The sequence below is a fragment of the Balaenoptera physalus genome (assembly GCF_965194825.1).
Source record: "Balaenoptera physalus genome assembly, chromosome: 2".
Lineage (NCBI taxonomy): Eukaryota > Metazoa > Chordata > Mammalia > Artiodactyla > Balaenopteridae > Balaenoptera > Balaenoptera physalus.
In genome coordinates, this window is record NC_138883.1 from 119,315,761 (window position 1) to 119,341,950 (window position 26,190).

The 26,190-nt window shown below is 57.1% G+C and overlaps 2 protein-coding genes across 3 annotated transcripts in view; one reads left to right on the forward strand and one right to left on the reverse strand.

The window, feature by feature from the left end:
• The window catches only part of CSPG4 (chondroitin sulfate proteoglycan 4), a 35,819-nt gene extending 15,932 nt beyond the window's left edge, over positions 1-19,887 (reverse strand). Inside the window, exons 1-2 of one of the 2 annotated variants that reach the window (XM_082452583.1) lie at positions 19,469-19,887; positions 458-621 (exon numbers count right to left, since the gene is read on the reverse strand). In XM_082452583.1, coding sequence (XP_082308709.1) covers positions 458-621; positions 19,469-19,556 — 252 coding nt within the window. In that variant the 5' untranslated portion in view covers positions 19,557-19,887. Of the gene's footprint in view, positions 1-457; positions 622-4,749; positions 4,883-19,468 lie in introns of those variants that run through there. The other variant, XM_082452584.1, reaches the window with a different exon arrangement.
• Positions 4,994-26,190, forward strand: part of CIMAP1C (ciliary microtubule associated protein 1C) — a 33,248-nt gene continuing 12,051 nt past the window's right edge. Inside the window, exon 1 of the mRNA XM_082452706.1 lies at positions 4,994-5,139. Within this exon, the coding sequence (XP_082308832.1) occupies positions 5,091-5,139 (49 nt within the window). The 5' untranslated portion in view covers positions 4,994-5,090. The remainder of the gene's footprint in view (positions 5,140-26,190) is intronic.

Sequence of the window (26,190 nt, forward strand, 5' to 3'; positions counted from 1 at the left end):
GTGAATCAGGGTGATTGGTGCTATGCCAGAGGAGTGCATGGGGGTGCTGGAACCCAGGAGAGGGGACCCAGTCCAGGTGAGGAAGGGATGCCCATGCTGAGACTTCAAGGAGAGGCTAGAGTTAGGCAGGTGCAGGGAATGAGTGAGGCTTGCACCAGGCAGAGGGAGTGTAGTGAGCAAAAGCCTGGCAGCAAGACACCACAAGACGGCAGGGAACTGAAAGCAGTCAAGGGGGTCAGAACACAAAGGACCGGCTAGGGGTCGTGGTGAGAAGTGTGGCTAGAGAGCAGGAGGGCAGAGCTGGTTCATGAGGAAGTCACACCTTCTGGGATGCTTCTGTCCATCTCACAGTGGGGAACTTGAGACCTCAAGGTGAAAGTGACTCCCACAAGGTCACACAGTCAGTTGGGGGCCACTCAAAGCTAGAGAAGGAGTCCAGCAGGGAGATGTCACTGACCTGCAGGCGTCCAGAGTGGAGCTGCAGGAGGAGGTAGTCAGCCGGGCCTGCCGCCAGGAGAAGCAGGGCTTCGGGCTGGGACGTAGAAAACTCCAGCTGTAAGTCTATGTCAGTCAGAGCCATGGCCACAGGCACCTCCAGGTGGTTCTCTCCGAAGAAGGAGGCTGTGTGACAGAGAGAGCTGTGGTGAAGCTTAGCCCCTTGCCTGGAGGAGAGGTGCTGCATGGTGGACGCGTGGGCTGCAGGGAGGGCGTGGCATGCTGGAGCTCCCTCACGGTTCTCCTATGTGGCGCTGTCCCGTGGCCTCATCTGGTCCCAGCACCTGCTTGGTCCTGGCACCAGAAGGCACGGCCTCACCTTGTGTCCAGCCCAGACTCTGGCTCTGAAGGAGGTCAGACCCAGCATTTCAAGCATCTCAGGTCTCTTCCTCAGAGGTTTCTGGGGCCAGAGGCCTCTGGCAGCTCTGGCTCTCTTCCCCTGGGCCCCAGATGAATCTCCATCCTGGGTCTGGCTCAAAGGGAAGTGGTCACTGGCCTGATCACCTGGCCCGATGCTCACAACCCCCAGGGATGAAGCTCTAGGAGAAGCACCTCTACCCAAGCTGATCCCTGCTCGAATTCCTTCTCCTAAGCGCCCATATGGTTTAGCCCCTGGGTTGGCTGGGACCACAGCTGGGCTCTGGTGGTGGTAAGTCAGGCAACCCACCCATCCCTGCGTCTCTCTTGGGCCATGCTCCCAGCTGTCTTTGAGGGTAGGGGGGGCAGCTTGTTGGCCTGTCCATCGAAGAGCAAAGGCTCTGAGGCTAGATGGAGACCACGTGCAGTGCCGGACCCAAAATGGGCCAGACTTCCTCCATCACCCTGTATTGTTTCCTGCTGTTTAGCTATTAAAGGTCCCTGGTGAGCGGTCAGATCCGGCCCCTTTATTTCTACCATGGCCAGGAAGCCAGGGATGACAAGAGCTGAGTTCTCCAAGCCTCAGTCTGAGGCTGAAGACAAGGCCTGGGAGGGGATGACGGCCTGATGGGCAGGCCAGAGGGCCTCCCAAGACAGGAGGTCATATTTGGGGTTTCCCAGGGTCAGTGGTCACTGTGTAGGGCCCCTTTTGTCCCACACTGGGACACCTCCTCATTTTAAGTTGTCACCCCCTCCAAGCAGTTTCCCCAAATTAGCCTCCCTTGGCCTCTAACCTGCTGCCACAATTTCTGGTCCATTCCTTTTGTGGAGATTAGTGCCAAATATAGTGTTGACTCTCCCGACTTGACTGGGCTGGGAGACAGGGCTGGATTACAAAGATGATTCACCCCCCTGGGGCTTCTCTTAAATCCGGTGAGAGTGAGTAAAGGCTGATGGCCTAGATAGGGATGAGCTGGCACCAGCCATATACATGCTGGTCCCCGGGCAGCCTGAGCCAGCTGACATGCACCTGAAGAAGCAGCATCAGCCGCTGGAGGAGTCCCAGACTTGTATGTCCTAAGGGCAGCCAACACAGCCTGGAGGGATGGAGGGATGTCCAAGAAAGATGATGCTCTTCCCCCCGGGCTGAGCTGAAATCCCTTCTACTTATCCCCTCTTGCCAGCACTTGCTGGCAACACCAGAGCCTTGTTTGGGAAGCTAAAGGAATCAAAGGAGAACTGCAAAACCATCCAGGCGGACACGGCCCAGCAGGCCCAGGACACCTCAGTGCCCGTGAGGGACAGACCAGGGAACTGGCAGCTGGCAAGCACCTACAGGGGTGCCTTATCTGCAAGATCATCGATTCTTAAGAACAAAATGCAGCACACTAAACTGAGGGCAGCCACAGCCGAAGAGGGGGGGCAGGTGGCCCCGTAGGATGGAGTCACCGCCGTGGCACGTAGGAACTCAGAACAGCTGGCAAGAGCTGATTGTTACATTTTCAGGAATTTTGCAAGCCAGGTGATGTTGCCCAGTGAGAATATTTGTACCACGGAAAGAGGCAAACACTACAAATCAGGGCTCCCTCTCTCCAGGAGAGCCTGTTGCTAAACGTTTACCTGCCTACCACGCAGGGGTTGGGGGCCCGCTGCTTCCCCTGTGTGGGAGTGAGCACAAGTCCTCACCCACACTCCCTTTTGCTAAAGGTGGATGTCAACCTGCCAGGGCACAGTCAAGCTGAGGAGCAGGCAGGAACTGAAGTAGCTGGCTGGCTCTAACCACTGAACCACCTGCCTCCAGCACCCTCCCAGCAGGGGAGAGTAGCAGCCTGTTAGGCCTGGTTTTCCAGGCCAGAGTGGGAGGGTGACAGGAAGCAGAGGTTCTTTCCAGAGAGCTGGGGGTCTGAATGGGCCCATTGAGGGGCTGAGCCCTGCTGTTTCCTGCGGGGCCAGGCAGGAAAGGGCTCACACAAGCTGCCTTGTGCTGCTGGGAGCGCACTGGCCAGGCAGCCCCCTCACCCCAACGGAGGCCTCTGAGGCCTTGCTGGCCAGGATTTTGGAAACTCTGACAGTGCCACTCCCCCCACCTCCTGGTCTCCTTCTGCTGCCTCTCTTACTGTCTCTGATGGGCTGCAGTTGTAAGAACCCAGAATCCCTGTTCTGGGCTGGGGGCAGGGGGACAGTTGGAGAGGGGCTTCGAATGGAGAGGGGATGCAGGATAAAGAAGTCATGAGCTTGGAGTCAACCCCAGAGGGCTTCCTGGGGGAGGTGAGGGTTGTGTAGAGGAGCAGAGAGGGAGGGAAATGGGCAGTCTCAGAGGGAAGCAAGGCCAAGAGACTGGCAGGGATATACAGGTTCTGGAAATGAAGACAGAAGAGTAGAGAGAAAAGAGCATGGGCCACACCAGGCTCAGCAGCCTGAGAGGGGTGCCAGGGCAGTGGGGGGAGGAGAGGAGGCATCATTACTCCCTGGAGAACTGTCCTTGACTCTGCTGGGCCAAGAAGAGCCATGATTCATCAAAACACCAGTTCAGGCCTGCAGCAGCTATGTGGGCTGCCCTCTGGGCCAGAAGAAGGGGCCCAACTCAGGCCTCAGTGTCACCATTCTGTAAAATGGGCACTCCTTCCCACTCTTTTCTCCTCCTGTCTGTGGGGATTAGTCCTGGAGGTCCCTTTCTGGTCTGGGTCTGCTCTCAAACATGAGTGTGCAGAGGGTTAATGGTATGGGCTGCTTGGGTGGCTCCAGGCCTTTGGCATGGGGGGAGCAGGACACCCCAAAGGGTCTGGGGGACAATTAGGAGGGGCAGGATGAGTGCCACAGGTATGGGTTTCTCTGCCTGGAAGAAGATACACAGGTGAATGTCCAGGGGGGTGTAGATGTGTACTTGCATACGTGTGCAAGTATGTGGGTGGCTGCTGGGAGTGTATTTTGGGTTTGCGTAAGGCTGTGTGTTTGTGCATGTGTACGCGTGTGGGCTGGGAGCTGCCAGGACAGAGCAGTGATTGTGCCCAGGCCTGTCCTGCCCCTCGGTGCCCGCCCGCCACGACTTTGGCTGTGCCTGGCTCCATGAAAGGGGCAGTGTGTTCCTGGAGGGTTGCTGCCCCTCCCGCCCGGCACCCATCCACCCGAGAGGTTTGCTGAAGGTGGAGAATCCCACAGCTTCCCACCCTTCCTGCCCACGAACAGGGCGCTGCTGTCTGGGCCCAGGGTGGGCACTCCATCCCTCTTCCTGAGAGGAGGGCTGGGAGCACAGAAAGAGCCTGTATCCGTCCCCGCTGCGGCCCTTTCTCACACAGGGGGATGAAGCCTAGGCCAAGGTCCCCCAACAAGCCACCCTCTGGCAGAGCATGGGTTATGCTGGCATCTCCTGGCTCCCTGGGCCACTCCTAGGACGTTTATGGATGGGGACCTGGTCCCTGTCCCTGGGGGACCCCAAACATGAGGCTTACTTCCATCATGGCGCTCAACCCTCTGCCTATCAGCAGGATTTTGGCCTCTCAGTCTCTCTCAGGCTCCCCACCCTCTCCCAGGCTGGCCAGGGGCAGGGTCTCAAGCATGAGTGCCTTTCCAGTCTTGGGGTTGCTGCAGACCCTGCTCCTTCTGGGTCCTCAGAACCCCTGGGGCTGGCCAGTCTGTCTCCCTCCCCGTCTCTGTCCCACATGTCCCTTGTCTCTCTGCCTCTGCTTTTCCTCTTCTCTCCCTCTCTTGGTCTTTGGCCCCCCTCTTCCCTCTGTCCCATCCCGGCTGTAACTGGGAGCACCACCCTTGCCCCAGAACAGTCCAGAGAGCCAGACTTGCCTCCCCAGCCCTGGGACCCTCACTCCTTGGTGATGGGTTCCACAACATCAGAGTTCTCTGTGGCCCCTGCCTGCAGTAGGGTACTTGGCTTCCACTTACCAGACAGACAAACTGAGGCTCCAGAGGAGAAGCAATCTGACAGAGAGAAGCAGAAAGCCTGCAGCTCCTGGCCTTGCCACCTGTCGGAGCCCTGCCTGCCTGGACACCCCACGCCGGGCAGTCAATCTCTGTGTGCTCCCTCCCACCACATTCCTGGTTGCCTGGGAGCAGCTAGGCGGCCCCAGAGCTGGCATGCGTCATGGGCAGCAGCAGCATTCCTGGGTGTCTGCTGCTGCCTGACTTTATAAGGGAGAAAGTTTGGGAGCCTAGAGCTGCCGGCAGGATGGCCGGTGGAAAGTGCCCGGCCCCACAGTCAAGGGTGGGTGGTGGGAGACCTGGACATGAGGATGTGGGGAAGGTACATCCAGTGGTACCGAGGCGGAGCAGGAGGTGAGAGACGGATGGGGAGAGACTTGGGAACCATTATTCATTCATTCATTCATTCACGCACAAATATAATAATGTAGCGACGGGGATGGAAAAGGAGAACTAACCTGGGAGATTCAGAAAGCCTGAGAAAGATAGTAAAAGTGAGAATGAGAAATAAAGACCCCCTCCTCCACAAAGACTGAGCTCAGGGATCCAGACGGAGGCCTGAGGAAGGAGATGGGGGAGGAAAAACCAAGAGAGACAGAAAAGGCAGGACGTTGGCAGTGAGCCTGCTGCCGTGCACAGGATCTAGGAGGGTGAGGAGGGGGCACCCCACCAGCCAGCTGCGGAGGGTGGGGGCAAAGCTGGGCTTTTCCACCGTAGCCTCTTGGGGTTTGGCACCAGGGGTAACAGATCCTGGTTCTAGATCTTGGCCTTGGGTAGGCAGCGGTGAGGCTGGGAGAGTCCCCCTGAGGGAGTCTGACGGGGGGCTGCGGGGTGGGGTGTTCTGGGAGGGCCAAGGCAGGGATGAAGGGCTCTCTGTCTCCCCTCGTGGGTGCGTGTGTGTGAGTGGCCCACCTGCGGGCTGAATGCCGGCCCTGTGTGAGAGCAGGGACGGGCCCGGGGCTCTGCCCCCGTCACCCAGGCCCTCTGGACCTCAGGCCTGATCCCCTCCTCTCACGCCTCCAAGGGACTTGCTTTTTCGTTACCAGCACTCTGCCGCCAAGCCAGGGGACCTCTGAGGAGGGTGGGGTGGAAAGTTCCCTCTGATTTAGAACCAGAGCTTCAGCTCCCAGGACTGCCGGTGCGGCCGATGCTCCCTACTGCTCCCGCCCATTTCATAGCTGGGAAAGCAAATATTCTGAGACGAGAACTCAGCCCCACAGAGCACTGCAGACTCCTGAACGGCCACAGTGGGCTGCGTGGGGGCGTGAGTGTGAATGAGTGCAGGGCAGCGCCATGCGTCGCAGCGGGTCGAGGTGAGCGTGGGCATGTGAGGATCTGGTGCGGTGGGCCCAGGCTGGCTCTGGGTACTGGACCATGACTCCCTGGCCACGCCTGCCTCCCTGGGCTCTCGGGCAAGGGAGAAGCGGTCACTGCATCTATTCAGGTGTCTGCCCTTCCTTCAGCATGTTCCATAGCCCCCCAAGGCTCAGCCCTCCCAAACCGAGCTATGACCTTCCACCAAGCCTGTTACCACTGAAGGTAATGGGGGAAAGTTACGGGGATGACTTCAGGTCAGACCAAAGGGACAACATAACCTGCCCTTGGTGGTGACACAGGGGTCATAGAGCCAAGGCTAGATGACCTGCCAGGGCTGGCTGCCTGCGAGAGGCTCACACACCTGCAGACCCACTGTGCTCACCGCGCTGGCTCTCCTACCCACTGATTCCAGACCAGGGAATAACCCAGAGCCACCCCAGAGGCCTACCGACCACCTGCTCCTCCCCTGCCCTGTGAGCCACAGCCATAGGAACAACGGTAGGTTAGCTCAAAATCACATGGGACTTAAAGAAGCAGCATTCCTCTTGGGAGACAAAAGCTGTCTCAATAGAGAGCAGGAACGCCAGGCCCTGTCTGACCACCTCCCCGTCTCAACACTACGGAGACCTCGCTGGGGTCAAGATGGCCCCATCCCTCCTCGCTCCAAGAACTCTTGAGCCCTGAGACTCACTCTCGGGGTACTTGGCCTCTTTGGTTGCCTTTCTGGTTCCTTTCAAGGCCAAGGAGGCCAGGGCAGGACAACAGTTTCCTTAGCTATTGGCTGAGCCCTGACTCTGGTCACTGGTCTCAGCTACTGGTCCTCTAACCAAGCATCCGGAGGCCACCCATGCTGAGTGGCATACACTGGGGAACATTTCCAATTCAGGGATCCCCTCTGGAAGGTGAGTACCCCTGGAGAGGAAGCAGGGAACGGGTAGGGTGGGAGATGCTGAGCTTGGTCCACAGACATCGACAGGGGCAGGGTTGGTGCCCTGGGCTCCCAGCCACATGTTCCAACCCTGGGGCCACGTGGGGCACAGAGGAAGTGGGAGGGAAAATGAGAGGTTTTGCTGGAAGAAGTAGCCCAGAGTCCACCCAGGCTGGAGGGCAGGGGTGTGGAGGAAGCGGGGCCCTCAATGGAGTCTTTGTGGAGGCCCTGCTGCTCCCCAGGGTGGGGCTGCTGTGGCATGGAGCAATTCCGAGCGGCTTTTCCTTGCCTTATAATTTTCCTCCTTATAGGGCAGCTGAGTGGATTTCTATGCCCTTTTCCACATCCCGTCCCTTCTGGCTTTCTTGGCCCCAGAAGCAAGGTGGGATCCTCATCTCAGTGGGCCCAGGCTGAGGCAGGGGCCCTGGCAGGGAAGAAACAGAGTGAAGACCCCTCGCCTGGCATGGGTCTGCAGTCCCCCACTGCAACAGGGTCCTTGTGAGGTTGCTCCCATTTTACTGGTGAGGAAACTGAGGGTCAAAGACAGCAGTCATCTGTGTTAGGGCCTAAAGATGAGCAGCTGCAAGGCTGGGATTCGAGCCCCTGTGGGTGTGGCTCCAGAGCTGAGCGCTGTGGGTTCCGGGAGGGGTGTGTGCACACAGAAGCAGGGAGGGTGGGGGGGGGGGTTTGGTTGCTGCCTGTGAATCGGAAGTGGAGCATCTGCTGCTGGCCCCAGTGGGAGGAGGGTGTGAGAGCTGGCCTCCTGCCTGGGAAGACACTTTTTTCCCTTCCTTTCCGGTCCTCGGTCCTCAGTCCTCAGGGGCTCTGGGCTCCCTCTCTCAGGGTCGGGGGTAGAGGTGGGAGGGAGTGAGGAAGGAAGGGGAAAGCATCTGCTTTCGATGGGTGGTTTGGCAGCTGGCCTTTCCCAGTGTGGCTGGATGGGGTCTGGTCTGGGGCTGGTTGGATCAGGGAGGGACCTTCTTCAAGGCTGGCTGAAGATGGCACATTCCAGAAACCACTGAGAGTGCTACCCATGCCCACGGGGGTCTTGGAGGTGAGAGATGAGGGTGGAGAGGCAGGGGGTGTGGGCTCTGCCCAGGGTGAGAAGCCTGCTCTCTGATGGGCCAGCCCCTCTCTTGGGCAGAAGCCAGAGGTGGGAGGCCTGTTGCTCATCTCCAAGTCTCCCCATCACTCTGGGATGAGAAACCGCTAAGGGCAGGGCTGCTGGGGAGGTGTCTCAGGGCTTCCCCCAGCCTGGCAGGCTGGCCTTGGAGACAGTGAGTGTGCGAGCTGGGACAGGGGATAGTGGAAGCAATGACTGTGGGTTTGGACAGAAGCCTGGACGAATTTGGCACAGATTGTGCTCAACAGGCTGTGTGCCTTGGAGAAGCCACAGCCATCTGTGCCTCAGTTCCCCCATCTGAAATATAGGAAAGAGGGGTGGGATGACCCCACAGACAGAAGTCCCACATCCAGGAGACTGGGGGAAGCAGAGGCTTGGGTCAGGGATCATCCCCCCAACACACACACAGACACACACACACACACACACACACACACCCCCCTGGCCAGCCCAGCCCAGCAGGAAGTGGCTGGTGGGGAGGTGTGATCACTACAGTGGGTACAGCACAGCCACCTCTGGCCTGAGGGGCCACGGGCCTGGCTAGACTGGAGGCTCTTGAGGACAGGACCCAGGGCCTGTATCTCCGGGCCAGCGCATCTGCCATCCAGGAGGCCCATACACATGTACCAACAGATGAAACATGAGCACCTAAGGGAATGCAAGGATCAAATGGTGGTGACATTTGCCCCATAGGAGGGATTTCCTAACAGCATTGCTGTCTGACAGCAGCCAGGCAGAGAAGCAAGTTCCTGGCACTGGTGCTGTGCCAGCAGGAGTGTGTGGCCTAGGAGGGTGGGCCAGGAAACCACAGTGTCCTTGCTGGTGGCCTCTGTGCTAACCAGGTTCTACCAGAGATCCCCAGACTGAGACCCCCCTGGCCCCCGCTCCACTGCTGGGCAGGCCTGACTCCTCTTGGAATAGTTCCTTGCCTAGTACCCCCATCTGACAACTCCGCAGACCCCTTCAGTCCGTCAGCACCCACTGAGCTGTGCCCCACCTCTGCCACCCTCTCTCCAGCCCACCTCTTCTCCCCTGACCTCAGGCACTGCCTCTTTGCTGTCGTACCCATATCTCTGTCTCAAGCACCAAGTCTCCAGGGCTCTGGGCCTGCCTGCCAATGCCCCCTAGACGTCTACACCGGGAATATCTATAGGAACCCCCAAACCCAAGCCCACCCGCTCAAGCCAGACTCAGTATCATCTCTCCTCCAACCTGCTCACCACCTAGTGAAGGCCCCACACGCACCCACCGCTGGGCAGAAATCTGAAAGTTGCTCTGACCCTCTCCCTCTTCCTGACCATGAAGGAATGTTCCATCCATTCAGCTCCATCACTTGTCCTTCAAGTCTGTCTCCCCCTCTTGCTTCTCTGTGCCATCCCACAAGACACATGGTCACCATCCCTTGCTGCCTCCCTTTGCTAATTGCAGCCACAGTTAACCTAAACTGAGGTACTCCATCCTCCTCCCTTGCCTGGATGCCTTCGATGGCTCCCCAGTGCCCCACCATCAAGCCCGAGCCCTCTGGTGTGGCACTGAAGGTGCTGGGTGACCTTGCCCCTGCCCCGCCAGGCTTTCCTGTTCACTCCTTTGAACACCCCACCTGCCAGCCTCACCAGACCTTGGGCTGTTTTCCATCCACACCTAACAGGTCCCCATTCTGGCCTTCGCTCAGGCTGGGCCTTCTGCCCAGCAAGCTCTTCTTTCCTTTTTGCCTGTGAAATGCCCTCATGCCCCTTCAGGGAAGAAGTCTTCCCCCACCCTTCCCCATAGCCCGTAGCTCCTTCTCCGCATTTGGGGTGCAAAGAGACTCAACTGTGGCTTGGGGAGTTGTGTGACTGTCACCTCTCTCTGTTAACACTGTGAGCCTCAAAGGGACAAGACTGGTGACGGGAGATGGCAAGATAGGAGGGAGGGGCCCAACAGGGCAGGAGGGGTGCCACATTCCCTGGCTGACCCAGCAGGGAGGGGCTGCACCTGGGAGCTTGCCCCAGCTCTGCCTCCCACTTGTCTTACCTCCAGGCTTCTTTCAGTCCTCCTCTGCCCTCCAGGGCCCCCGGTGCCTGCAGCCGGGGGTGGGGTGAGGCTGGACACAATGGCTGGGGCGGACTGGGGCACTGCCCCAGCCAGGGAGCGCTTTTCTGGGCCTGTGGTGACAGTCTGGTGCTTGTTTTTAAAGAAAATAGAATCAGAACACCTATTTATAGCTGGAGGCCACAGCCACAGACAGGAGATGGATGGGGTCTGAGACGCAGGCTCCCGCTCAGGCAGGGGCTGGGGGTGGAGCCATTCCCAGGCCCCCTGCCCCCCTTTCTCAGCCCCCAAGGAAGTGCCTGTGGGATCCTGACATTCCCTGGGACAGGATGTAGCCTGCGCTTTGGGGCAGGGGAAGGAGGGGACTGGGGTGAGGAGGATGGAAATTTTCTCTCAGAATCGGTCCCTGGGGCCCAGAGTCCTTTGTGGGAATGGGTGGAGGTGAGGGTGTGTTATACGTCTGCCAGGCACAGGAGGCAGAGAAGGACCTCTGGGGGTGCGGGTGCCGCCTGCCAGCGGACTGGGTAAAGGAAAGAGAACAGCGCAGCCAGAGAGAGATGCAGGGATGGGGAGAGAGAGATGGAGAGACAACCTTGGGGAGGACAAAGAGACAGGCAGGGGTCTGGGGAGAGAGATCTGCAGCCCAGCGGACGCCCTGAATAGAGGGGAGATAGAGGAAGCAAGCGGAGATCTGAAGCGGGGGTTTCCGTCCCAAAGAAAGTCTTCACAGCGCTCTGGGCAGACTGGTCAGTCTGAGTTGGATCCAGGTGAGGAAGGGCAAGAATTAGGCATCTCTGTGGCCTGTACCCAAGAAGGCCAGGCCTTGCCTACTCCTCCCACCCCCAGGACCTGGAGACCCTCTGTTCCCGGCAATCTAATGCTGGGAGGCCCAGGTCCGTTTGGAGGCAAAGCAAAGCTGTGGGGGCAGAGCCGATGCACACGGGCTTCATTGCCAAGATCGCGGAAGGACTGTCCTGGACAGAGGGGGCAGGGCAGTTCCAGGACTGCAGGGGACAGGTCTGGGCTCTGACTTGCTAGGAGGTGAATTCCCCGGGCCTGGAGGAGTTACAGGCTGAGGCTATGGCCTGGGCTCACACCTGCTGCCAGTCTCCATTCAGACCCCTCCCCTCCCTTGGTTGTGCCGTTGGGGGCTGTGGGGTGGCTACAGCCTGGGGCATGTGTCATGGAGCTACAGCCACAACTGGTGACTCAGACGGTTAAAAAAAGGAGCAGCTTTGAGCAGTGACTCAACTGGCTCTGGAGGGGCTGGGTGGGTCTGGCTGGTACAAGATGGGGTGACTGGGTTTATTTTTGGTAGGGTGGGGCTGGGGCTGGGGGCGGGGGTGGAAGAGGGGAACTGGGGGTGGAGAGGAGCCGCCGCTTTCATCCCAGGAGAGCCCCAGGGCTCTGTGCCAACTTAGGAAAACGGTTTCTTGATGCCAGAGAGCTCTGGCAGGCTGGGCCGCCTCTCAGCCCTGTTCTGAGCCTAGCCTGCCTTGCTGTGTGGACCCAGATAAGCAGCTGGCTCTCTCTGGATAGAAGCAGAGAGCTCTGTCCTATTCCCAAGAGGCTTGAGCTCAGAATTTTAGAGCTGACCTTGGAGAATGAAGGTCCTACCCAGAGGCCTAGAGACGGACAGAGGTCTGCCCAAGGCCACACAGCAGGGCCAGGTACCCCAAGGGCTGCCATTACACATTTGGCTCAGGTCCCTACAATATCTCTTCTATCCCAGGGCTGTCAACAGTTGGAGGGACGGGCTCCCATTTGAGTACCTGCCCCTGGAGAGGCTCAGCTGGGCTCCAGATGAGTGTCCGGAAGCACATGAGCACCAGATGTCCAGAGATGGAGCCTCAGCCGGGGGCGGGAGCCTGGATTCTATTAGCACACAACTGGGGAGCTGACCAGTCTTTGCCCAGTAGTCTGTTCAGAAGGTTACCTCTCTGGGGGTGAAAGCAGAGGATGCCCCCACACTGGGATCTTGACTTGGGGGCCCAGGCTTTTTATGCAGAGTGTCCCTCCAGTTGGCACTCCCCGAGGCTGCTCACCCCACTCTGTAGCCGTTTCCTGAGACTCACTTCCCCTCACCTCCACCAACTCTGATCTTACGCTTACATGGACTCAGGCATCACCAACACCCCCGATGGGTCCAAGCAGCCCAGGATAGAGAGAATCCCTCAGCCTTCGTTCTGGATCCTGCTCCTCGTGATGCAGCCACTACTGCTTAATGAGTGGTGGTAATAGCCCCATGGGAGCTTCATGGGAGCCGTCTCACGTCACTGGGCCCTGGCCTCCAGCCCCTACCTCCAGAGGGGCCCCTGAAGGGTGGGCAGAGAGCAGGGAAAAGACAGGCTTCTAGGCTCCCCATCCTATAAAAGGTCCCAAGGCCTGCTCTTTCTCTCCGTCCCCACCCATCTGCTCTTGGGACAGGGTCTACGTTTCATTTGGTCATTCGTTCAACAGATTGATTGTGCTACGTCCTGGCTCAACCATCTCCATCCAAGGGACCATTAGGCTTTGGGGTGGGGCTGCAAGGGGCTGTCCTGCTTCTCCTCACACAGGAGAGGTGTGTGGACCTCAGCCCAGTGAGTCAGTCAGATGCAGGGCCCACCCTCACCCCCCTTTCTGAAGGGTCCTGGGCTGGCGGGCAGAGGCTGGCTTGACAGGTGCCCTGGGAGCCTGCCTCCCCCTTTCCGTGTCACTTCGTCCCACACAGACCCCCTCCAATCCCCTGCTTTGGAAACTTTCTCAAAGATTCCTAAGCAGGAACCACCCCCCCACCCCCCACCCATCCCCCGCCACCACTGCTGGGCCTGCCCCACTCCAGAAGAAGATGGGAATAACAGAATAACAGCAACCTCAGGACCAGGCACCTACGAGCATTTACTCCAGGCAAAGGGCTTTAATCCCCAACACACATAGGAGGTAGGAATTATTTATCCCATTTCAGAGAGGAGAAAACTGAGGCTCAGAAAGGCCAGGTCACCGGCATCGAGTTGTAGGGCTGGAATTAAATTCTAAGCTCTCTAACACCATGTCCTTTACCACCGTGAGGCTGGCCTCCTGTCTCCCCCAGCCCTGTAGAGGTTCCAGGAGCTGAGGACTCAGAGGAGGGAGAGGTGGGGCCTGAGTCAGGACTGAGGGGCGGGAAGGAAGCTTACTCTTAGCTGCTCCAAGACGCCCAAAAAGGGTGATTCGTTCCTGCCCTCACCACGGTGAGAAGTGTGTGTGTGTGTGTGTGTGTGTGTGTGTGTGTGTGTGTGTGTGTGTGTGTGTGTGTGTGTGTGTGTGTGTCTGGGCCGGAGGCCTGCCTGGCTGGCCTCCAGCTGTAGGAGAGCTGGACTGGCCCCAGTCACTGCGCACAAGGGAAGGGGCAGGGAGGGCTGGTGTCGTGGGAATCAGCATCCTGGGCCCACTGATATTTATAGCTGCCCCGTCCTGAAATGTGGGAGGGGGAGGGGCTGGTCTTAGGTGGGAACGGAAGTTGGTCTCCTCTCCTCCACCCCCTCTCCATCTTCCCAGAGAGAAGGATGGCCCAGACTAGAGGCCCTGGCCTGGTGGTGGAGCTGGGGGCTGTGTGTCCTGAGTTGGGGGCTTCCCCCAGGCTTCTGGCTCTGGGGGTGGACACTCTCTTTGCTAGGCCCTGAGCCAGGCTTCTGAGAACACTGTGTGTGTGTGTGTGTGTGTGTGTGTGTGTGTGTGTGTGTGTTTGCAAGCGTGTGTCTGCACACACAGGTACGTACACCTACTGGGTGTCACGCTGATGGAGGTCACAGAACAGGGGCAGGGGCCAGAGGAAGGTAGGGGGAGAAAGGCCTGTAATCTCACAGAGATGGAGGGCAGGGCTCCAGAATGGGGGCAGACCAGGCTGTAGGCCTGAATAATCAATGGTTGGAAAAGCCTCCCAGGGGTGGTGATGCTGGAGCTGGACCTTGAAGGATGGAGAGAAAAAAAGAAGAGCAGTTGCAAGCAACAGCTTGGGCAAAGGTGGAAGGGTGCCAGGGATTACGGATTATTATCTGATGGTCTAGTTCATCAGCCAGCCTGTGGGACACAGCATCACCTTGAATGTGGAGGCTGATCTACTGGGGGGAGAGAGGGCCCAGCCACAGCCATGGTGTCTTTGGGCCTGCAGGCAGGTGGCACCATGAGGCTGCTGTCTACCTGGATACTCAGGACAGGGTCTGGACAGGGTCTGTCCCATTTGGTTCCGAGAGGGACAGGAATGGGATGCTGGGGCAGGAGAGGCCAGGTCCCCAGGCCTGGCTGGGAGGAAGGTGGGACTACATTCTGCTCCCTGCCTTCAGGCCCCCAGACTTTGCTCCACCTGGGGAAGGACATCTTCCAGGGGCCATTGATATCAATCTTGATCTGGATTCTTTGAAAGCCAGGAAGTCCTTGTATGTGACCTGACTCTCCCCTGCTCTCAGTATGTTTTAACGCAAAGCAATTAATTGGTTTTCAAGCCTTTTTTTTTAAAGCCACAGAACACTTTATCAAAACTGTATCTTACACAAAACACCTATCTGTAAACACACGTTCATGAGACTGCTATGCATGAATCAGGGTGGTGCAAACATCCCGTATTCCCAGATATGGGAATGTAAAGACCCGGAGCACCTTGGACACAGTCTGAAAACCCCTGGTTGGCTCAGTGATCTCTATGCCCCTTGTGGGCCCAGTCCTGGATGCAGCAAGATAGTGGAGACCTCAGAGAAAAGTAGATGGGAGGTCTGCCCTTGGGGAGCTGCTGGTCCTGTGGGGAAGGCCACACCCAAACCAGGGTACAAGGACAAACAGCAGAGAGGTCTACCCCCTACCCTGCTAAGGATTTGCTGTGTGACTCTGAGAAAATAGCTGCCCCTCTCTGGGCTCTTGTTTCCCTATGAACCATGGAGGGCTGGCCTGGGCTGTGGAGTCTCTGCAGTGAGGTCTGGGAGGGGAGGCTGCCTTACTGACCCACCATGACACTTAAACCGCAAGAGAGACACACACTGAAACGGTTTAGCATGAGCAGTGGCGGGAAGCCTGGCGAATGCACGTCAGAGCTGGCAGGGCTGGCTCTTCTGCAGGCTGGGAGCGGCAAGGGCGTGGGCGGGAGCTGAGGGGGAGGAAGGAACGGTCAACAGCAGAGGCACTGTCCAGAACATGAGTGAGCCATGCCACCAAGCCACCTTGACGGCAGCCCCAGAGCCACTACCCTACATCTGAGACGGATGGGGCTTCATTTGCCACCCCAGCTGTCGGTGGAGGAGTGGTGGGCTTCCTTGAAGAAGATCTGCTTATGCTGTGAGGAAGTGGGGAGGGTTTGGAAAGGTAGGGGGCACTTGCTGGAGGGGTCTGCAGAGATGGGAACAGAGATCTGGGGTCCTCAGGGACCTGTCTCTCTCCTGAAGACCTGTCTCTCTCCTCTGCTGGGGGGCCCGAGTCCACTGGTCGGTGGCTGCCCACCTGGCCTGATCTGTTGCTGGGGTGAGTGAGAACACCGCGGCCTGTGTACCCAAAGAGGGACCTGAGGTCAGTCCTTCCGGTTCTCAGAGCCTCAGTTTCCTCATCTGTAAAATGGGGAATGTTTCTTGACTTATAGGGCTGCTGTGAAGCTGCAGGACAACATGTTAGTGCCCCCCATGGGGTGTCTCTGGAGGTAGGAGCTCTGTTATAAGAGAGCTCCATCCTCTCCCCTGTTTGGAGTTACGGACCCTCCTGAGAAGCAGAGAGCCAGGGGCCCCTACCCCAGGGAGAATCCAAGTACAAAATTGTTCATACAAATTCGGTTCATTCAAAAATTACTCAAACACACTCAGTAATAATGGAAATACAGTACTTTTGAAACACACCCTAAGCCTGCACCTGGAGGAGGAGTCTTAACTCTGGAAGGCTCTACAGAACTGGACCCACGCTGGGTCAGGGGCATGTTGGAGGCAAAAGGGGAGCTGGATGGGGCCAGGAGTCGGCGGCAAGGCAGTAAAGGGGCGGAGGGACCTGGAAGGGAGCAGGCTCAAGTCCCAGACCCAAAGGCCCCCTTGTTTATTTGCTCTTGGCACTGAATAGGAGCCCCAGCGCAGCTCAGCACCCCCTGCCCCCATCTCGTCCTCACCTCCTTCCCTGAAGGCTCCACCCAGCCCAGGTCTGTGAGCACCGCTGGTTGTGTGCACCGTTGCGCGGGCTCACATCTGTGTGCGCCAGTGAGTGTGTAGTCAGGGCTGTTTCCAACTCCCCCTCCCCTGCCCGCCCCCTCCTGGGCAGCCCGCCCAGTTCCTCACACCCTACTCCCCTCCGGCCCTTCATCAGCCGCCTGGCCCACCTGGCGCAGCCCCCTCCTCGGGCCCCCCAGGCGGGCAGTACTGAAAGGCTCTTCTTGTCCTGGCTGGGCAGGCGGGTGAATGTTGGGAGGGGGGGCTCAGTTATACTTGGTCTGGAACAGCTTTTCCAGAGTCCGGGGGGGCTGGGCCTAGGGGCCTGGCCCCTGCCCTGCTCTAGAGGGCTGGGGCAGTGTACATACACACACAGACACACAGACACACACAAGGCTGAGAGGCTGTCTCCAGCACCACTCGTTCGCCCAGACCATCCTTAGAGGCAACAGAATCTACCCTGGTTCAATTCCTTGCACCTGAGGCTCCCCCGTCCCCATCCCATCCCTGCTCTCTAAGACACCCCCATCAGTTCAGAGCCCTCACCCAGATTACACAGGAACCCTCTCTGCCAGCTACTCCCGCCTGAGTCCCACGTGAGCCCCTCACCTTCTACCTTTCAAAGTCAGCTATGCCAGGCAGGGGAGAGGTGCGGGAGCCACTGGCACTGCATGCTCTGTGCTCACTCTGACCTCCCAGTTTTGCTTGTGCTGTACCCCCTGGCTGGAAGCACATCAGCTCAAACCCAATCTCCCCAATGCCTGTGGCTCTGCTGGGCCTCCCACAGGGCTTAGACGGGGCTGGACATCACACTTATCAGCCACACGGGCACAGGGGCCAAGTCTAGCTGCCCACGCAGGTGGGGAGCTCCCACAAAGTGGGACTAGGGGCTTTTGTTGGGCAGCTGGGCTTCTCCGTGGGTTACAGAACTTTGCTTCCTCCCTGGGTCCTCAGTTTCCCTGTCTGTACAATTGGAAGTTGGCCCAGGTGGTCTCCAAAGGTGCTTGACTCTCAGGCCCCATGACCTGGACGCCCTGGAATGTTGATGAGTGCAGGGAAAGCATCGCAGTGTGCCTCACTCTGGTACCTGAGACTTGGGGGCCTTTGGGGCTAGGGGTGTCCAGGAGGGGTGGGAGTGATACCTTCCTCGGTAGGGGCTGTCCCTATTGCAGAGACCAGGACAGGGGGACAGAGGGGACATGGCATGGGGACAGAGGTGGGCTCTTGGAGGGGAGCTCTGCCTGTGAGGGGGACAGGATACTAGCTCGCCCACCCCCTCACCGCTTCCAAATCCCTCCTAAGGGCCGGGGTCAGCTTGATGTTATAAAACCCCACTGGCACCATGTTGCTCTCCTCTCTAAAAGCTTCGCTGGCTCCCCACTGCCAATAGGGTATAGGCCGTGGACTGCATTTTGCCATCTCAGGTTTCTGTGCCCCAGTCCAGTGTCTCTTCCTGGCTTGTGCTCAAAATATATATACCTTCCAGCCACGCTGCTGGAACTCCTTATCTCAACCTCCCTCTGCTCATAGCCCCTCAGAGCCTTTGCTCACTGAGCCCTCGCCTGGAGTTCTGACCCCCTTCCCATCCTCCAAGGCTTGGCTCAAGGATCACCCTCTGCCCCGCCCCAGCTTGCCTCTGAATTTCTCTGCACCATTCTCCTCATCTGGATCTTTGCAGATACGATAGGAATTGCTGTTTGAGTTTTAGTTTGCCTTTCTGCCTCCTGAATGATTCCAAGCCCAGCCTATGCATTTCTGTGCACTCCTGACTGCCCAGCACAATGTCTGCACACTGTTGATGCTGAGAAGGTATTTGAGAATGGCTCTCAGTTGAAGCCCAAGGAGGTGGGTACCGGAGTCCCTCCCTTGGGTGGAGGCTGGGCAAGCAGACCTCTCTAGTCAGCTCAGATGCCCCCTTCCTATCTCTCTAGAGGCCCAGCCCACAACCCAGGCCCTGAGACCTTGAAGGATGGGGTCCCTGGGGACAGGAACAGGGAGCCTGGGGATCCAGCTCTGACTCACCCCACTGGGGGGTCCTCCCCTGACTCATTTCCCTTTTGGGTGCCTCGTGATTACTGTCCATTCTAACTGGCTTCCCCATCTAATGGGGACAGGGGTGTGGCCTAGGTCCCTGGAAGGGAGACTCAGGCCCTTCTTCTGCTCAAAGTTGTTCTTGGGAATGGTCCCGAAAGATGTAGGCTGAAGCACTGATTCATACATACATGGGTAGTAATGACTGATGGGCCCTGAGGCCACAGTTCTTATGGCATAACTAGACCGTGCCTTAACTAAGGGAAGAATGCCATAATGGTGGGATTTCTGGCATTGCAATAGAGACGGATACATCCTAGCACCTCTCAGACGGCAGTCTCTGCTGGAGTCAAGCACCAATGCCTGGGACAGGGAGGTGTGGCAGGGGGGTGCCCAGAGCTGTCTGAGGGGCACAGGATATCTGAGGGGCACCAGCCCTGCCTCTAGGAGGCTGAAGAGTGGGTGGTCCTGTCTGTCACTAACTAGGCCTTCTCAGTGAGGAGAGAGAAGACAGGAGGGGGAGGAGGCCAGGAGGAAGGTGGTGGTGAAGAGGCCAGACAGAAAATGCACCCGGGAACAAGGGGAGCAGGAGCAGAGCTGGGGCGCAGCTGGAGGAGGCCCCAGAAGGTTGGGGTGCTTGCGGGGCCTCACACAGGGTGGGGCAGGGTGGCTTCCTCCCCATTTCATGCCTTGCAGCACTCCCCCTTCCTTGCCTGGGTGTCTGAGGTGGGGGACTCGCTTCTCACTGTCACTACATGTCCTTTGGGCACCAACTCAGTCATAGCCTGCTGGGCACAGGGAGCCCAGGCGGCACTGGGGTGTCCCCACTGCATCTAGAGAACAATCCTGCACAGAGCCACGCCCTAGGGAAGTGACCCTGGGGCCAACCTCAGATAACCAGAGCCCACATGACACCCTAGATCGAGAGCCATGGCTGGGGGTCCTGCATCCCCTGGGGGTGGGGTGGTACTGCCAGAGACCCCAGCCTGGGGTGGCAGAAGTGCAGTCCCCTCGTTTCCCAGTCTGGGGGCCACTTCTGGGTCCTCCTGTCCCTTTCTTCTACCTAAGAAACCCTCCGCAGCTCTTGCCAGTCTAGGTCGGCGTCTCAGACCCCTCACTCACCTGTGGATGCTGGTCCCACCAACGTAGCGAAGGTCAGAGCCAGGGTCAGGGCGGGGGCTGAGAGCAGGAGCCGCGGGCCCGAGCGCATCGCGGCGGGCTGGGCAGCGGGACTGGCGAGGAGCGGAGTTGGGAGCCTGGAGCTTGGACGCCAGAGTCTCGAGTTGAGAGAACTGGCGCGGGCTGGAGCTCCGGGCGTCCCGCCGCCTACTTAACCGGGGGCGGGGCAGGCGCCGACTGGCTCGCGCGCTCCGGTTTCAGGCCGGGGCTCTCCTGTCTGCCCCCCACCCCTAGTCTTCTTAAAGGGCCCGTGCTGGGCTGCTCCTCCCCGTCAGGGGTCAGGGGACCCTTACAGCTCGATCATTCCCAGGCTCCACCTTAGAGATTTGGGACAAAATCCCAGAGGAGCCCAGACCTCATGGGCTCTGGCGCAAGGGCTCCCGGAGAGCTCCGCTGGGAGGAGATGTGAGCTGAGCTAGTCCCGTCACTTCTCTGCCCTCTGCTCTCGCCTGGGTTGTGTCAGGGGCGTCCTCACGCCAGGCCTAGAAGGAAGAATAGATGCCCTCCACCCCACAGACTGCTTTTGGGCTGCTTTGCCTCTGAAGTCTCTTCAGGACGCCATTTGGGCAGAGAAGCACCAGCCTGAGGTTCTACACCGCTCTGTGCCCACTGGCATTGCAACCTTGACAGGGCCTCACTTTCCCAGTCTGTAAAGGAGAAGTGTTCTAGAGTCTCCCACAAGGCAGGAGGGATTCTCAACTCCCTGGTATCATTTATTTTGCCTCGAACTAATCCTGCAAGGTGGGTGACAACACTCCTGCCCACACTTTATGGAGGAGGAAGCTGGCTCAGAGCTGGAAGTGGTTCTTGCAAGGCCCCCACATGGAGAGTAGGTCCCTGGCCACATGGGACCAGAACCCCAGGCCGCCTGACTCCCGAATCTGGCTGTTTCAACTTCCTGGGCTGCCTCCTGGAAATCTGACCCTGGATTTAGCACCTACCTAACAGCTTCAGGCTGGGGGCCTGCTCCTCTTGGTTCCCTCCCAGGCAACAATATCAGCCTTGTCCCAAGCAGGAGAAAGGGCAATATTATCGCAGAGCGTCCAGCACCTAGAGGCTCTGCCTGCGCTCTGCCTAGCCCTAGCATCAGCGGTGCCTGGCTTCGGTTTCTCTGTCCAGTGAATGGGTGGAAGAGTACCCCTGGAGTGTTTCCCCCTCCTTTCCTCCATCAGAATCTCTCTGTCACACCTGCCTGCTTCAGCCCACCCCCAACCCCATCCCACCACTTGCTGTCTCCCCAGCCCCTCCCCTTGCCTGATGACAGTCCTACCATGGGTACAGCCCTTCAGAATTTGCAACAAAATTTTGCCCCGTTCTGCAAATGAAGAAACTGAGGCTGAGGGAGATTAAGGGACTTGAGCAAGTCTACACAGCTGCAAAGAGGTGGAGCCAGGTCTTTGACCCCAAGCCCAGGGCTCTTACCACCACAGCACAGTGGTAACCGGGGCTCTGGGTTCAAATGCCAGCTCTCCTGCTTAGCTGTCCAACCTTGAGCAAGTCACTTCACTTCTCTGTAGCTCAGTTTCCTCATCTGTAAAATTGGCTTTGTGGGGATTAAATGCTTTTCAAAAAAAATAAATTTATTTATTTATTTTTGGCCGCGTTGGGTCTTCGTTGCTGTGCGCGGGCTTTCTCTAGTTGTGGCGAGCGGGGCTACTCTTTCGTTGTGGTGCGCGGGCTTCTCACTGCGGTGGCTTTTCTTTGTTGTGGAGCACGGGCTCTAGGCGTGCGGGCTTCGGTAGTTGTGGCACATGGGCTCAGTAGTTGCGGCTTGCAGGCTCTAGAGCGCAGGCTCAGTAGGTGTGGCGCACGGGCTTCGTTGCTCCGCGGCATGTGGGATCTTCCTTGACCAGGGCTCGAACCCGTGTCCCCTGCATTGGCAGGCGGATTCTTAACCACTGTGCCACCAGGGAAGTCCCAGGATTAAATCCTTTAATGTACCTCAAGTGCCTAGCCCGAAGTATACAGCAGGTGCTCAACATATGCTTGTCTTTTTTCCTCCTCGCCCTGTAGTCCTGCTGCACATCCTCCATGTGTCTCAAAGTTTGTATTTAGCTTCCAGAGGCAGCTGCACACAGTAGGTACTCAATAAATACATGCTGCGGTTGAGTAAGAAGCCAGTTGCTGCTGTTCTGTGGGGATTTTGGCAAATGCAAGAACTCCCATCCAGTTCACCCTAGGACGCCTCAGTCGGGGCTGTGCTCAGTTGGCCTCGGTCGGTGGCAATAAAGCCATTGATTCCGCACTTGTCCCTTGTTTTTCCTTCTCCCCAAGTCAGCAAGGCACCTGGTCCTTGTTAAGGGCTAATTACTGGCCAAGTGTGGGCCCAGAGTTGCGGAGGCTGCTGAGAAGACAACATTTGGAGGAAAAGAGATTTCTTTTTAGGAATGAAAAAAGAAAGGAGGAGAAGACTTTTGCTTCTTTATGAATCAAAAATGTGGGTGGAGCTTTCTACCCACCCCATCTGCCCATCCTTCCCCCTCCCCATCTTCTCCCATGTCCTCCCCTGATCCCCACCCACTCAGATTTACCCACCGCTACCAGGAGTCATTGGTCTGTCTGTGGAGCCTCCAGACGGAATTCCCGCCCACAGCTGAGATTCAGGTCAGGATTAGCTTGCAGCCTCCCCCTGCCTGGTTGCTAGCTGGGGAGAGAAACACAGGCCTGGAAAAATAATGGCAACCAGCACGGCAGTAATAGCCCACACTGGCTTCTCTGCTGGGGCTTCTCAGTTTACAAAACATTCACCTGGTCTTTTGACAACCCTGGGGAGTGTGTGTGTTGGGGGACAGTGTTCCCTTTTCACTGATGAGAAAACTGAGGCTCTAGTGGAAAAGGGATGCTGGGGCACCGGCGCACATAGGCCTGGCCTTTGTTCAACCTGTAGCCTAGAACTTGACCCCCCGACTGGTGCCGAGCAGCCTCATGCCAGGAAGACTGGCAGAAAGTTGAGGCCTCCTGTTGCCTTGGAACTGATCCCTGACTGCCTCTTACTGTCTCAGAGCAAAGGCTGTTAGGCCAGGCAGTGCCTGCTCCTCAACTGTCCTGTCCCCAGCCTCCTCGGCATGGCCCCCCTGAAGCCCCCACCAAATCCCCATCCTGAGTAGAGCCCACCAGGGCCTCTCTAGCATCCTCAGGCCTTCTTCCTCTGCCTTCTGACTTTTGCCCTGACTTTCTCTGGCTTGGGTTGGCCGGGTGTCCCTGGTGACCATCCCCGACTGCCCCTGCCTCTCGGGCCGTATCTCACCTTCCTCCAGGAAGCCCTCACAGCCTTCCTTCTCACCACTGACCTCCCTTTCCATAGACTCCCTCGAGTAGTGATCTCTGTATTCTCCCAGTGCCCCCCCAGGGCACACGTGGTTGAGTCAATGCCTCCTGGCCCCCTGGACAGATTTGTTCCCAGCAAATCACCAGACAGGGTACCTGGGATAGGGGAGAGGAAGACTCAGAACACACTTGAAGAAGGATGCCCACGCCCCAGGGATGAAGGAGGATTTAAATTTTTCTCAGTTTCCCCAAGTGATCGGCCTCTGGGAGAACAGACAACAGAGAGCATCACCCTCTTCTCTGCTGGAGTTCAGCCAGGCGTGCTGGCCAGGCCCTGCTGGTCATCCTTATCCTCATGCCTCTTGGACGAAGAGCGCCTGCTCTGGCAGCGGCCGTGGCTCAGTCCTGTCCTTGGCCAGGGCCTGGCATCTGAATGCCTCTGTGTTTTGCACCCTGACCGCCTGGGCCCCACCCAGGGAGCTTGTGGCCAAAGCCAGCTTGCTGGTAAATGGCCGGTGCTTGTGTCCTAGATGGAACAGTGCCTCAGCCCGCGCTGTGTAGGTTCTAACCTCAGGGAAGTGGCCTTCTGCCATGAAGGACACAGAACTCAGGCCACTACTGTGCAAGGGGACATGGGCTTTTGGTCCCGATTCCGTGGCCCTGTAGTCACACGGCCAGGAGCTCCGCGGTGGTGGGCCCCAGTCCAGGGCCTGTGCTAGGAGTGGTCTTGCTCCCACTCCTGGCTGGCGGCATGCATGGGGCTCCTCCAAGTGCAGGCAGCCAGGATCAGGAGGGCTGGGGGCAGCTATTCCCAACAATTACACAATTCAGGAGCTGAAAAGTTATGTTTGCTGCCCTCGGGAGCCGGCTGTGGGCTGTGGATGGGTGGCCGGTGGCAGGGCTTTCTCTGGCCAGGGGCAGGCTCTCCCCATGCCCAAGCTGTCTTGGGGAGATGGGGGCTGGGGGTGGTAGAGGACCCTCTCAGAACCTCTGTTCCCGGGAGCAGGAAGTCGTCTTCCACACCACGTCCACAAGGGCTTGTGGCTTCAGTGGCTATGACCAGCTGGCCGCAGCTGACTCCTCCTGGGGTTGTGCTATTTCTAAATATTGGTTCATGCTGTTACCCCCTGCTCTGCTCCACCAATGGATATTCAGCTGGCTGCAGAGAGAGCCTCTGGGAGGGGGAATGAATAGTCCTTGTTTGGATGGAACATTTGTGAACATACTTGCTCAGGGTCTGGCATGGGACAGGTACTTTGGGGGCTGGGGTGGGACTCCCAAAAGAAGGGTTAGAAATACCTGCTCAGAACTGGGAATGAGGCTTCAGTGGGCATTAGGAGACATGGGTCTGAGCTGGCGACTGGGCAGGGCAGTCAAAGAATGTGGGGATAGGAGCCAGAAGTCTGGTTCTGCCAAGCCTTTTCTGTGTGGCCTCAGGCAAGTCTCTTCACCTCTAGGCACCTTTTCCCTCATTAGTAAACAGTAGAACCGCCATGGTGCTTGGATGATGCCTTCCAACAGAGGTGCTGGGGCTTTATAAACTATGAAGGGCAGTGCCTGGTGGTTATGATGAGGGCACCTGTTGAGGCCAGGGTTGTGTTCTCTGCACGTCTTCCAGGAATCCTTTGAAGGGGAGGCAAGATTGACAACCAAGAGGCAGCTGGAGCAAGCTGGCAGGGCTGTCTTCAGCCACCTCACCCAAGAACATACAGCTTGAATTTCAGCTCCTATTGGCCCCATTGGCTAGGTGTCCTTGTACAGTGAAAAACCTGTGGTAGCCAGCCTCCAAGATGGCCCTCAATGGTCCTCACCTTTGGGCATTCACAACCTTGTGGAGTCACCACCCACACATTGAATAGGGCTGACCCAAATGGCCAATAGGGCATTGCAGAAATGATGGAGTATGATTTCCAAGGTCAGGTCACAAGAGACACGGCGGCCTCTGCCTTGATTGCATGGCGGTTCTCTTCTGATTGCTTGCTCTGGGGGAAGCCAGCCACCACGGCCTGAGGACAGTTAAGCAGCCTGCAAAAGGCCCCTGTGGAGAGGAACTGAGGCCTTTTGTCAATGGTCAGCGCCAGCATTCACAGGAGTGAGCCATCTAGGAAGTGGATGTGCCAGTCCCAGTCACACTTTCAGATGACTGCAGCTCTTACTGACATCTTGACTGCTACTTCTGGAGAGACCTGGAGCCAGATCCATCCAACTAAGCCACTTCTAAACTCCTGGCCCCTAAACTCTTGAAACTGTGTGTGATAATAAGTGTGTATTGCTATTTTAAGCTCTTAGGCTTTGAGGATAATTTGTTACACGGCAAGAGATAACTGAAACAGACCTCCATGAATGTAAATTGCAGTCCAGTCAGCCAGACTGGGTCTGTGTCTGGGTTCAGAAAGTAAGACTCTGTTCCCATGAGGAGGAATGATGTTTCCTTGATCAATCAATGGATCAACTCATTTATTCATTCCACAAACCTTTCTTAAGCACTTACCATATGTCAGGGCACTATGCTGGGGGCTGGAGACACAAGGGTAAGTGACAGAGCCCTGCCTTTGGGAGCTCACAGGCTCCCCAAATGACTTGGTGATTGTTGGATGTGGGGAGTAAGGACAAGGGAGGTGTCCAGAATTTCTGGCTTGGACACTTGGGTAGGTGGTGACATCATTCTTTGATATAAATGGGGGACAAGGAGCATCTCAAGAGAAAAGCTCTGGGCTTATTGACTTTTAGATGTTTGTGAGAATCTCAAGTGACACTGTGCAGGCTGTTGGATATGGGAGTCTAAACTCCTAAGAAGATCTGAGCCAGAGACATATATATTCGGGAATTGTTGGGGTACAGATAATGAGACTGAAGCAACAAGAGGGGATGAGACTTCCCAGTGAGAGGAGGGTGGTGAAATGGGAGAAGAAGGCCCAGGACTGAACATTTTTTTTTTAATTGAATAATTATTTATTATTTATGGTTATAGGAAACAAATTTTAAACAAATTTGCATACATGTTTTGTTGCTGTGATGTATGAGAGAGTGATCAATAAAAGACTGCAGGACTGAACTTTGAGATACCAACATATTTTTCTTAAAAAATTTTTATTTTAACATAATTTCAGACTTAGAGAAAAGTAGCAAGGCCATTACAAATATTTTTCACATACTCTTCACCTAGATTTCCCAAATGGTAATGTTTTACCACCTTTAAATTCTTTTCTACGTATATACATATTTTTTGCCTGTAAGAATTTTTTGAGAGTAAGTTGCAGATATAATGCTCCTTTATCCTTAAATACTTCAATATGTATTTCCTGAGAACAAGGACCTTCTCTTTCAGAACCCAGATCAGGAAACTAACATTGGTACAATACTTTTAACTAGCTACAGGCTTTTTTCTGGTTTTGCCA